A 12,500-nucleotide genomic window follows, 5' to 3' on the forward strand; every position below is an offset into this window, starting at 1 on the left:
ATCACAGTCTCTCTTTACATGAATAGATTTCTTTGAGAGAGTCTGAAAATGATGTTATTATTGTTGTTCGTATGATTATGATTATGTTTGTAATTGTGATTATTAGCATTAGCTATTATTATTATTATTATTGTTTATTAGCATCAGCATCAGCATCATCATCATCATCATCATCATCATCATCATCATCATCATCATCATCATCATCATCATCATCATCATCATCATCATCATCAGCATCATCATCATCATCATCATCATCATCATCATCATCATCATCATCATCATCATCATCATCATCATCATCATCATCATCATCATCATCATCATCATCATCATCATCATCGCTATTATTATAATCATCATTATTATTACTGTTATTGTTGTGTTATTATCATTGATTATTTATATATATTTATTTTTATTATTGTTACTTATTGATACCATTACTATTACTAATACTAATCCTAAATAGTAGTAGTATTCCTTGTCCATGATTTTATTAATTTTAGGTATTGATATTAATACTAATTTTACTATTGAATAATGATGAGAATAATCTTTATTATTAATAAGATTTTTTTTTTTATTAAATAATAATTGTTCTTGTTGTTTATTAATGGTGAGTTATTATAATTAGTTAATGATGATTATTGTTAGTAATATTAGTATTAGTACTGTGTCATGCTAAACTTAGTAAGAAGATATAGTATAATATAACTTGGACTTGGGTTTTGAATTTCCTCCTAAATATAAAGCCGAGACATTTCTTGTTTCGTCATCTTTGACTTCATATGATAGTTTCTGTACAGCATTCCAAGGGTGTGACTCTATGAGGCACCCTTGGATAGGTAATGGTGACATTTGTAGATGTGCACATTTGATATATTTGCTGCTGTTGGATGGTTTGCATTGAGGGAAAGCAGAGCTCTTTTATTTTCAGGTGTAAATTGCCTTTTGGGATCATTACTGTATATAGAGTTTGTAGACAGAGTCTTTATTAGGTACTGCAGGATGTCTGTCTGAATTATTATGTATTTTTGTTCATATACTGTACATGTTGTTTATTGATGTCTTGGTGGATAGAGCCAAAAGCATGGTGATTATAGACTGAGGGTGATAATTGGATGTTTATTCATTATTACTTCTTAGCCAAGACAAATTTGGACTTGAGGCTAGCAGCAGAATAGAGTCTTATTTTGTAATTAATATTTTAAAAGGCTGCAGAATTGATTAAGCATACAGGAAATTAATTAGTATTGATAATAGTAATAAGAACCAAAACTTTTCTTCTGAATCATTCAAGGATTCAAGGAACAGAGTAGGCAGGTGTGGCAGGTTGGCCTAGGGATTCAGTCCTTGGTGATTATCTGCATGTGAGGCCATTAGTGTGGGATCCAAGTTTATGGAACAAACTCCCAGGCAATGACTAAGAAGGTGACTTCTCTAGAAAGCTGTTGGATTTTGCTGTGAGAGATAGTTAATCTTAGTAGATTGCCCTTCCTAATGTCAGCCCAAGCACCAGATTCAGACTCTTGCACAGGGAGACCTTCCTGGTCCCCACCTGTACGTGTTGCTGCAGCACCACAACAGTCCCCTATGAAGCCATCTATGTGTAAATAGAATTGATAAACTAAGGCACAGTTGACAGTGCGGTTATACTTGGACTCCTGACGTCTATGAGATAAAAGAATAGTTGCTTTATATTAGAATAAAAGAGTTAATTGAACAATAATAGCTGAAGAGCACTCTTGGACTCCATATGCTGCATTACATATGAACACTGGAATGTATTTAATTCTGTCTTTTATTACTGTCGTACAAAATGAACATGCATATAAAGTGTGATGCTTTTTTTTGTTTAGTCTATTTTTATCTGATTTTAGTTGCGTAACTTAGTAAGAGTTTATTGTTTCTGGAAGAAGACATTTCATAATGAGTTGTAATGTTATCTGTCTTCAGAATTTTCTTCAACAGAAAAAAACAAATGTCATGATGAGTACTGGATGTCATGTTTTCACAAGTGTATCATTCATCTGTATCTTGTTTTTGATTTCTGGCCCTATTTTTTAAGGCTTTGAAACAGTACCCCCAATCCCATGCCCATTGTTGCTGTGGGGGGCTCAGGAGATGGAGGCTGGGACTCAGTCCTTGGGCCTCAACCCTTGACTACACTAATTTTGCACAGTCATTCTCCCTCCCCCTTTTCGTTTCCCTCTCTTCTTCAACCCCTTCTAGTATCCATTTCCTAAGGTGTGAGAGCTGTGTTGAAAGGATGAATGGCTGACTTTGTGCCGGTCATGGATGGCCTGGGGGAGCCTTGAGCACGTTATTCTCCCGTCAAGTTGTCTAGCCCTTACCCCTCCAGGGGACCCAACATACTCTACGCTTACCCTGACCAATAATGAAGACTAAATACCATTATTAGGGGCAATAAGGCTTGCCCCGGTCATCAGATAACTCTACTAATTCAAATTCTGGTTCCCTGACTCCAGGCTCTCCTTTGAACATGACTCTGAAAACTGCTACTACTATCCCCTCCTCAATGCCTACAGTCACATCATCCACCCAGGAGACATTCCTCCTCTCCCAACATCCTTTACTTCATCTGTACTTCCAGCACTTTCTTCATCAACTACCCTTCCTTATTACTACTCTACAACCTTATTGTCCAACCTCTCTCAACACTACTCCCTCTTCCATACAGCTCAGTCCTTCTACTATTCCCACTTCCACAAACATCTTAAATACTCTATTGGACTCCTTAATCTGACAACACTCTCCTCTTCCTGCAATGTTTCTAAATATAAGTAGGCAAAGTTTCCTTTCACATCCACCCTGATTGTTCCCATCACAGTTAAATCCAAAACCCAAGTTAAAGCATTATCAACCCTGACAGACTTCACTGGCAAACCCATTCCTGCCCAACCTCACCCCAACCTTAACCCAATGCCGCCGGGGAAAATGAACAAAAAATGGGGAAATTGCTGTGCCTATTTTCTATATTTTTTTGTGAAATGTCTGTCCATAGATGGCTCTGCTAGTGCTTAGTCACAAAGGAGTCAATTAGTAGACCTTGTGACCGTACTTGATTTGAATTGGCGGGAAAAACGTATTTTTTTACTAGTGCTGTGAATATCGATGGTGTTATTTTTATTATAAACATTATAATTATTTTAATGTTTTTTAATAGTAGTAAAAGCAAAATAAGATAACGTAAAATATTTTGTAAATCAAAGAAAACGGTGCAGTACTCGTAACTGGCTCATTGGTAACTTAATACAAGTGTAGCCATCTATGTGTAAAGACAATCAAACAAGTACTAACAGTGGGCATAGCACGTGTCTACCCGTCGTACCCGTCGGCAAGGGGTTAATACTTGTACCAGAACTGTCTCCATCACCCCAACCAATGTCATGTCTACAACAAAAATTGGTCAGATTGTGGAGAAGACTTACTTGCCTGCCTCATGGACTCTGATGCAGTACCAGTACAATGCTACACCACTCCCTTTAGAGGCCATCATAAGTTCTCCACCAATATTGCAAAGATTACTTTCTGTAGACATGACCTCCCTTTCAATGTTTACATTGGCAGCGAATCCCCAACAGTATCAGAGTTGTTGTCTAGGCCATCCTGCCAAACACTGCCATTCCACAGCCTGATGGACTCTATGTGCCAAACCTGGTCATAATCAATCAAACTGCTCTGCACAGTCTCACACATGTGCCTCCGTAATGTATTTCATAGGGGCTGCCCTGCCCACAAGATTGAGTCTGAAGTGGTAACTCAGATTCAGACTTGGCCTCACTCTACATGAAGCCAGACAGGAAGCATGTTGACTAGGTTTCTCTCTGACTTCCTACTTCAGTAATCGCTCACCCCCTCCCCTTTCCTCCCAAAATCTGTCTACTTCTCCCCCACCATCTCTTCCTTATCCCACTTCTACCCCTCCGTCTCCCAGTCAAATTCTTTTGCCATTCTAAATCCAGACACCCCAATATCCTCCTCTACTCCAGAAACTCCAATCACCACTTCCCTGGTACCTAACCCTCTTCCTCTTCACCCAATTCATCGCACAAGACAAGCTAAATGCTCCATCCCATTTCCTACCCCATCCTCTCCATCAACCTCTCCCTCCACCCCTCAAACCTGTTCCCTCTCCTTCCCCCCCATAAGAAAACCTTTGTTTTTCAGACCTCCCCAACTGACCACTGCAGAAACTCTTGAAGGCACTCAAAACTTTGTAATCATGACCCAAGATAACATGCCTACACCTCAACCATCCTCCAATCTTTCTGCTCCCATTCCTTCTATACTCAAAGTAACTGCCAACATCCATCCTCCTACCCATGTTTCCCCTGCCCCCCTTCCTCCCACTCCTTCCCAACACATCCCATTGCCCCCCTGCTTCAACCACATCATCCCCCTCTCCTAACCCACTATCCCTCCCACTCCCCCCTGGATATGACCCTTTGTCACAGCATCCCCCTTCCCTAGATTCTCTTCCTCCTGACATTCTCAGTCTGTGATCTAATTGGCCTTATGCCCTTTCTCCTTTGCCAATCCCTACCTTACCCTATGGACATCTCTACAAAATCCCACACTTCCTTTGTCAGCTTTGATCAAATCTTCCTTTCCCTACCTTCCTGAACTGCTGTAAGAATTCTGACATGTAGCACACATGATCATCAACTGAACGTCATTACCGTTTTCTCTATTACCCGTTTCTATAGTACTAGGTGATCTTTGATGTGTAGAACATATATTTTGTTTTGTAACCATTAGCCATTAACCATTAACCATGATAATGAAACATCACATTTTACAATGGTGTACAGTATTTTTTTTTTTATATTATGTGAAAGAAAGTAAGTTTATTTTACTGGGGAAGCATTTATTTTCAAACTTTGTTTTGTGAAGAACACTTTTTGGACTAGTCTGACCACTAGAAAATGCAAGTGTTGATAGTAGATGGTAATAAATGCCTCTTTTTTTTATGGAATCCATGTGCAAAACTTAAAGAAAAAAATTATACATATAAGATTGTACCAGATCAACAAGAAGTAGAACTGGTGATTTTGATAGGGGAAGGTAATTCTAGAACATCTACAGAATCTACATATTTATTAGAGGGAAAATAGTTAATGTGATGGCAGATTACGTCCATTACTCTTATGGGTTGAATACTTTCATGTCCTCAAAGATTCTTGATAGTCTTACTAATGCTTTTTTTCTTGGCCCTCACAGGAAAGAAACAAAATGGGACGAAATGAACATTCTGGCGACACTTCATCCCAAAGACAAGGATTATGGACACATGAAGATCGAGGAGCCTAAGACCCCCTTTGCACACTATGAGGAGGGGGACTCTGGGGACGAGCATGATGGCCTGGATGCCGATCTCCTGGCCAAGAAGTGAGTGCCTTGGCTGTTGAGTGGACATGGTGCAGGAAGACTCTTGGGTTTGTTCTCAAATTTATTACAAATTCTGTTCCCACTGTAATGTCCGATAGATAGTTTTGTTTTTGGGTTGATTTTGGCTTCTTGTAGGCAAAGGGAAAGGTGACAGAACAGGTTTATTTTGAAAATTTCGCTTGAAAGCCACACAAAGAAGGCTTTTTCTTTGAAAATTTAGATGTGGCAAAATATGAATAAAAAACAAATGCTTAAATTAGTTTGATTCTTTAGTAGGATAACTCTTTTTTTTAGGTTTGCTAATTTTGTATAAAACAATAGAGGAGAGAACAGAAATATATGGTATTCTTGCGTGTTTTCTTGTTCTTCCCTTTGTTCTTTTATTTATAACTTGTTCAACATGAATCCTACAGGTTTGCTTATGTAAGAAAAAGCTTTTTAATGAGAAATATACTTTCAAAGATAGAATTTTTTGCATTTTTGTGTGTGAGATTCACAAGACCAAAGCATAATTCCTGTACAGGGCTGAGCCAGGATACAGAAGGGCCAAGTCCACAGGTATTTCCTCTCCTCTAAATAAATCGGCTAGCAGTCTCTCTCATCAGATTACAGCATTCTGTCCTGCTCTTTGACCTGATGCCAGGACAGAGGGAGAGGCCCAGGCTGCACTCACATTAGGATCCTTCCAAATGGCACAGGAATTTTCCAAGACTGGCACTCATTGATTTTATGAAGTGCATGTTTACTGCTTTTATTTACTTTTTATTCATTATTCATTTATTTATTATTTTTCTTTCTTTCTCATTCTTTTTTCTTTTTAAGATGGAATAATGCACAAAGGCATTGAATGAGATTCATAACTCTTCTTGCTGAGAACAGTTGAAATTCACTCAATCTGGCCAGAACCCACAGAGGACGGAACTTAACCATGCTGAACCACGAACAGGATGATGGGTTATTTATATAACTCTATTAATGTGTTATTGTGTGGTAGCTTGAGTACATCTTGCTTTGTATTAGCCTTTCAGTGCCCCGGCCACCGAGTGCTCACTGGGATTTCTTATAAAACCTCCTGTTACTTAAGTACGAGTCACTATTAGATCTCTGTGTGATCTAATTTGCTTGTGGTGGTCATGGTCAGCTGGTTAGGTCTGGCCTCTGTAGACAGCGCTTAGATTGAGTGGCTTCGAAGATAGTTACATTGGCTTTGCTTTGCCTTGATGTATTTTAATAGCAATTATTTATCAAATTATTTATTTGTTTATGCATTTATTCATTTATTTCTTTATAGTATGCACTCATTTATTATCAGCAGAAAATTTTAATCATTTATGATAGCAGTAAGAATTCACCTTTAGAAGTGGAATTCATCTTCAAGATATAATGACTGTATTTTTATTCAAACATGGGCCATAGAAAAGAAACCTTCAGTATAAAGCTCATTTCTATAAAGAAAGCCCTTTTGTTGCTTATCAATATATTTATGAGAGAGCACACCTCAAAACAAACAAGCAATATCATTTATTGATTTGCCTGCAAATATGAGGAAGAGCAACTGATTTTGAAATACACTTCTTCAATGTAATATTATAGTACAAGGAATGGCATGGAGTGGGGGGAAGCCTTCATGCATTGATAATATTTTGAAGGTTGATAATTTTTTTGTTGTCACTCCTAATTGACCATTTTGAGGATTTTCTGGGTGTGATGAGTCCATCACAATTGCATTAATGAATGTAATTCTGAAATTTTCCTTGTATCTGTCCCAGGATTCAACTTGGAGGCTCAGAACTTCCAAAGGCCTTGATTGAACCTGAACCAGAAGAGGAGAGTGAAGAAGAGATTTCTCCAGAAGAGAGAGGTAATGTCCTTAACATGAAATGTGGAGTGGAATGAATGAGGCAAAAAGATTAAGATATATAACTGAATAAGAGAATTTGTACACTTTCAAGCAAGATACATCATTTGTTGATATATGTCACACTGTACTTGAAAAGGACAATTATCACATATTGATACTGGAACAGACAACTATGATTCCACTTGCATGTGTACACCTGTATATACTCTGCAGGCATCTGTGAGCTCATTTTCCCTTTATTTATTCTTCTTATTTTTTTTTGATAAATGGCAGCCTTCTTTCAATGTGCAGGACTTCATGATATACTCTTAGCTAGATCCTTTACTTTCTGCATGATTTGTTTAGTCTTGTAGTGTTCTAGTAGCTGGGGTTTGCCTTTTGTAACTAAGGGATGTGAATGTATAGTGTGTGCTTTTTTATAGTGGAAATAAAGGATCTTCTGTTGATTATTTGTAATTTCAATTCTTTCAACTTTTGTTCACAGAGAAGAGAAAATTATTTGAAATGAAACGCAAGAAGCACTACAATGAATTTTATGCTGTCAAGCTTGCCCGGAAGTTAATGCAAAATGACGATGATGACGATGAGGAGGAGGATAAGAAGGACTCGCCAGAGGCCGAGGCTAGTATAGGGAAGGATGACACCATGGAGGAGATACTAGAGGAAGGGAATGGAAATAATGAGTGCGATGATATGGCATTGGCAGAAGAACAGGCATCGGGCGACTGAGGTCACGTGCCACAGAGGCCTTCTGTGTTGCGGTTGTAGTACTGGTTGATTGACAGTAGATGCCAATTGTTGGATTTAACACTAGCATTCATCAGCCACGAAACCTCCTTACACCACCATTCCCAAGTATTATGAAAGAGGAATAATAATTTTTGAAGTGGAAAAGGTCATCCAAGCTCATAATCATTCAACATGTTATCATCATATCGCAATACATTTATTGGATTTATAAAGGCTTAAACAATTTATTATAGTGTAAGAGTGAATGAGTGTAACTGTGGTACTATGTATATATGTGCTGATCTTGTATACAAATCAGTCTGTAAATGAGTGTGTGCTCGTGTGTTGTCTCTGTCTTGGTATGGTGATAAGAAGTTTGTTTGTGTAAATAAGTGATATCCATTGAGACAGCACTTAAGTATAGTTGTATTAGCATGGTCTGTATTTTTTATATTAGTACAGAATGTGTGCATTGTTTAAAGCCAAATATTTCTAAATTTTGTATTTATAGGGTAGACCCTGTTAATATTAGTTTCAGGTACAAGGGGAGCATCTGTGATGAACTAGGTTTGCAAGGATTTCACGAAGAGCCAAAAGAAAAATCCAGCATCTCGGAAAGAATGTTGTGATAAGTACAGCTGGTAGAGATACTCGAAGGCTTCCCAGCTGGATGCAATTTATTTATGCTTTGTTTTACACTTTTTTTTTTTTTTTTTTATATAAGTAATCATGTCAAGACTGCTTTTTATGTTGTCCTTTTTCATTATTTGAGGTTATGATTATTGTTTTTTCTGGCTTTGAGTCGGAGTTGGGAAAACAGTTCCTGTGATGAGGTCTAGCTTATATTATGCTCATCTTTGTTTTGTTTCTTCCCTTACAAATCCAGTAAATGTCACTTCCAAGTCATTTTCATTTTAATCCACGTCAGAGTAAATTCAGGGGGGCAGAGAGAAACCAATTTGTCACGGTTATCTTGTACATACAAAATCTAAATAGAGAAGATTTATTCTCAGAAAACGAATGGAAAAGACAATCAGAAATAAGACATGTTTGTTATTATGTGACGACTTCAGATTCAAGTAAAATTGTTAAAAAATTGTGGTTGTTTTACTTATGTCTATGGTTTAATAAGTTAATTTTAAAAAGTATGTTCTTTGTTATATTATGATGACTTCATGAATATTAGTTTGTTTTTTTTGTTTTTTTTCATGACTGAAGATTCAATGCATGCGTCATCCACAGCAACGACTATTAGGTACTATATAATGTGCAAAGAACCCATGATTTCTGTTCTGTGTGAATATGGAATAAACAAATTACTTGGGGGGTTTGGGCTTGAGAACCATCCGTGGTTTTGGACATTGGTTATCATTCCTAATTATCCTTGGCTATAGATTCCTGTACAGTATTATCCCTCTAATATACCTGGCTTTAGATACTGAGATTATTCCTATACCATCTGCTAGTGGAAAACTTTTGAATATATGTAGGCACATAGAGAATTAGTTTCTTACACTTTGTTGATACACATCCGTATCTCTTCAAAATCAAAAAAGGTTGCTAGATAAAATTAATATTATGGTGGAAATGTGAGTCGTAAGAATAAGATTTTGCCTGTTTATCGGTGGCACCCCTTTGGCAGCTTCACTTTTAATTATGTAATGAGTCGTAATATATGCAGTCCATGGTATTGTAAGCATTCAGAATGGTTTGCATCTTATAATAATGTTTTGCCAATGATTCATGTAGTAGAAGTAATCATTTTTGTAGTATTGTTGCTTGATCATATAATTAGTAATATTTATACAAACCTTGCTTGATCTCTTATTCTGTCATGAGAACTTGGAAGAAGTGTTACATGATTTATTTGGGATGTTTAGTCTCATATTAACAATTTTGAGATGTATTTCTGAGGAAGTGATGCAAGTATGTGTTTATTTAATTATTACAACTGACAATTGCTGCTTTTTTTTTTCTTTTTTCTTTTTTTTTTGCTTCTTCTTCTTCTCCTGTACCCATAGTCAGATGGTGGCAGTTTTTATTTATGATTATTTATTGCTATTTTATTATTTTATCATTCAGTTTTTATAGAGATGGACTCTATAACAAAAACCAGTTTCAGAAACAGTTGATAGCACTGCATGGAAGGGAGACATTTGCCGTTAAAAAGTCCTTGTGTGCTTTGCATTTTGCTTTTATATAAGAAATTCAATATTGTGTATTTTGTTTATAGTTATGAATGCTATTTATTGTTATTCCATACAGGGACTCCCCTTATTGCTTATTTTGCCTGGCTATTTAGACAGTAACATCTTGATTTCTTATCTTTATTTATTTGATAACTTAAAAATAAAGATTTTTTTTTTCAGTTCAAGATAAGTGAAAATTGGTTCCAGAATTAAAAAAGAGAGAGGAAAAAAAAAAAAAAAAGGTTCAATTCATTAGGAGATTAAGTTTGTTAATACTTAGTATTGCTTTAGTATCTTGTAAAGCCTCTAGTCCCAAGTCAAGTCATTAAACTCTTTTGCATGAGTAGGTACCTTAAGGAAGTAGTTATGTTAGCAATATGTTATCAAATATTAATTTGGTTGGGCTGCGAGTGCTATATGATGATAGCAGAATCACGGTCTGGATATGTGTTTTGTAAGGAATTAACCAGATTTTTACATATGCAATAAAAGTAAATGTTGAGTTGGTGGTGTCTTTCCCTTGTCTCAAACATATGTACCTGTTAATTCTTTTCCTTGATTTGAGTTTGGTGAAAGTATGGAAATCTGAAAAGAAATATTACTGTTGTTACTTAATATATCAGACCTGTCACTCACATGTACATATAAAGAAAAAAAAAGTAAAGGTTAAAAGGTTATACATTCTCATGATGAGAATTTTATTTATTTATTGAAAATTTTCTGAGGTCATTAGCAGCATTGTTAATATATGTAGTGACAGGGTGGGTCTTGGGTGTGAAGTGCCCCTGTAAGAAGGTTTTTTGGTTCATGAGGGTATGTTTGTGGATTTCCAGATTAAGTATTGTGGGAAAAAGAGGAAAAATGAGTTAACATGAGGATAAGTGGACAGAAGGGGATGAAGAAGAGAAGGAAAAGGAAAGGGGGAAAAGAAAAGACCATGCAAAATTAGCTGAAGTGAGGCCTGAGATCCAAGGCAGGCTGATCCCCTACTTTGGGCCTCAGTCTCTCCTAAGCCATCCCATGATGACAGGGGTTGGGAGGGGGGGGGGGATGAGAAGTGACATGCAAGTCAATGGAAAAAAATCTATATTTCATTATCTGTTGTTTGCACTGAAGGTTTGGGTGCTGCTCTTTCTTGCAATGTCTCCACACAAAGATCTATAAGCATTACAAGAAGTACAAGTGTTGCTCAATACTTGTTTCCTCTCTAATCCCTTCTTGTAGTCGTGGGGGGAGGGGGCTTAGGAGACGGAGACTGAGGCCCAGTGTAGGGAATCACCCTGCCTTGGACCTCAGCCCTTGCCTCAACCAATTTTGCATGGTCTTTTTTTCTCTCCCTTTCCTTTTCTTCTTCATCATACCCTTCTTCTGTCCACTTCCTAAGGTGTGACAGCCATGCTGAAAGGATGAAAGGCTGGCTCTGTGTCAGTCATCAATGGCGTCCAGAAGCCATGGGCACGGTATACTGTGCTCATGCACTATCTACCTTGACTGGCCTTCCTGGCAAACCCATTCCTGCTCAACCTCACTCCTCCCTTAATACTTGTATCAGAACTGTTTCTGTCTCTCCAACTGACTGTTCTGTCTACGACAAGGACTGGTCAGACTGTGAAAATGACTTGCTTGCATGCCTTGTCTTGACAATGATGCAGTGGCAGTCCAGTGCTACACAATTCCTCCCAGAGGCCATTGTAAGTCCTTCACCAATATTGCCAAGATTAGCTTCCGTAGACATGACCTCCCCCATGAAGTTTATATTGGTGGAGTGTCCTGCCCTGTATGACCACATCGACCTCTTCCCTGTCAATGTCAGAAATGTCGTTTCGGCCACCCAGCCAAACACCATTACTGTTGCATGTGTGGCAATTGTAGTGGTTCCCATTATATATTTTATAGTAGCTGCTCTGCCTATAAGCTTGAATCTGAGGTAGCAATTCTCAGATTCAAACTAGGCCTCACTCTACGGGATGCCAGACAAAAAGCACACCGACAAGTTTTTCTCTTTCTACTCTATCACTCTATCTGTCGCACCAGACAATCTAAACGTTCCACTCTGTCTTCTCCTACCACATTCACTCCTACAACCACCTCTCCCTCTGCTCCCAACGTCCCTCCAGAAATTCTTGAAGACAATGATCCACTCCCTCATCCACCCTCTAATTCCTATATTTGTTCTACACTGACAGTATCTGCTGATATCCATCCTCCTCCTCCTCCATCTCCTCCTCAAGTTCTCCCTACCTCTCTGCTTCCCACTCACCCAAAAACAACCCATCCTCTCCTCCTCCGTGTGCATCACCATT

The 12,500-nt window shown here is 37.7% G+C and overlaps 1 protein-coding gene across 1 annotated transcript in view; it reads left to right on the forward strand.

Annotated features, from left to right (window-relative positions):
- LOC125047519 (protein phosphatase inhibitor 2-like) overlaps positions 1 to 10,699 on the forward strand; it is a 13,811-nt gene extending 3,112 nt beyond the window's left edge. The window contains exons 2-4 of the mRNA XM_047645781.1: positions 5,251 to 5,418; positions 7,188 to 7,279; positions 7,764 to 10,699. Coding sequence (XP_047501737.1) covers positions 5,251 to 5,418; positions 7,188 to 7,279; positions 7,764 to 8,008 — 505 coding nt within the window. The 3' untranslated portion in view covers positions 8,009 to 10,699. The remainder of the gene's footprint in view (positions 1 to 5,250; positions 5,419 to 7,187; positions 7,280 to 7,763) is intronic.
- Positions 10,700 to 12,500: the final 1,801 nt, after the last annotated feature.

This window comes from Penaeus chinensis, chromosome 41 (genome assembly GCF_019202785.1).
Source record: "Penaeus chinensis breed Huanghai No. 1 chromosome 41, ASM1920278v2, whole genome shotgun sequence".
In the NCBI taxonomy this organism is placed as follows: domain Eukaryota; kingdom Metazoa; phylum Arthropoda; class Malacostraca; order Decapoda; family Penaeidae; genus Penaeus; species Penaeus chinensis.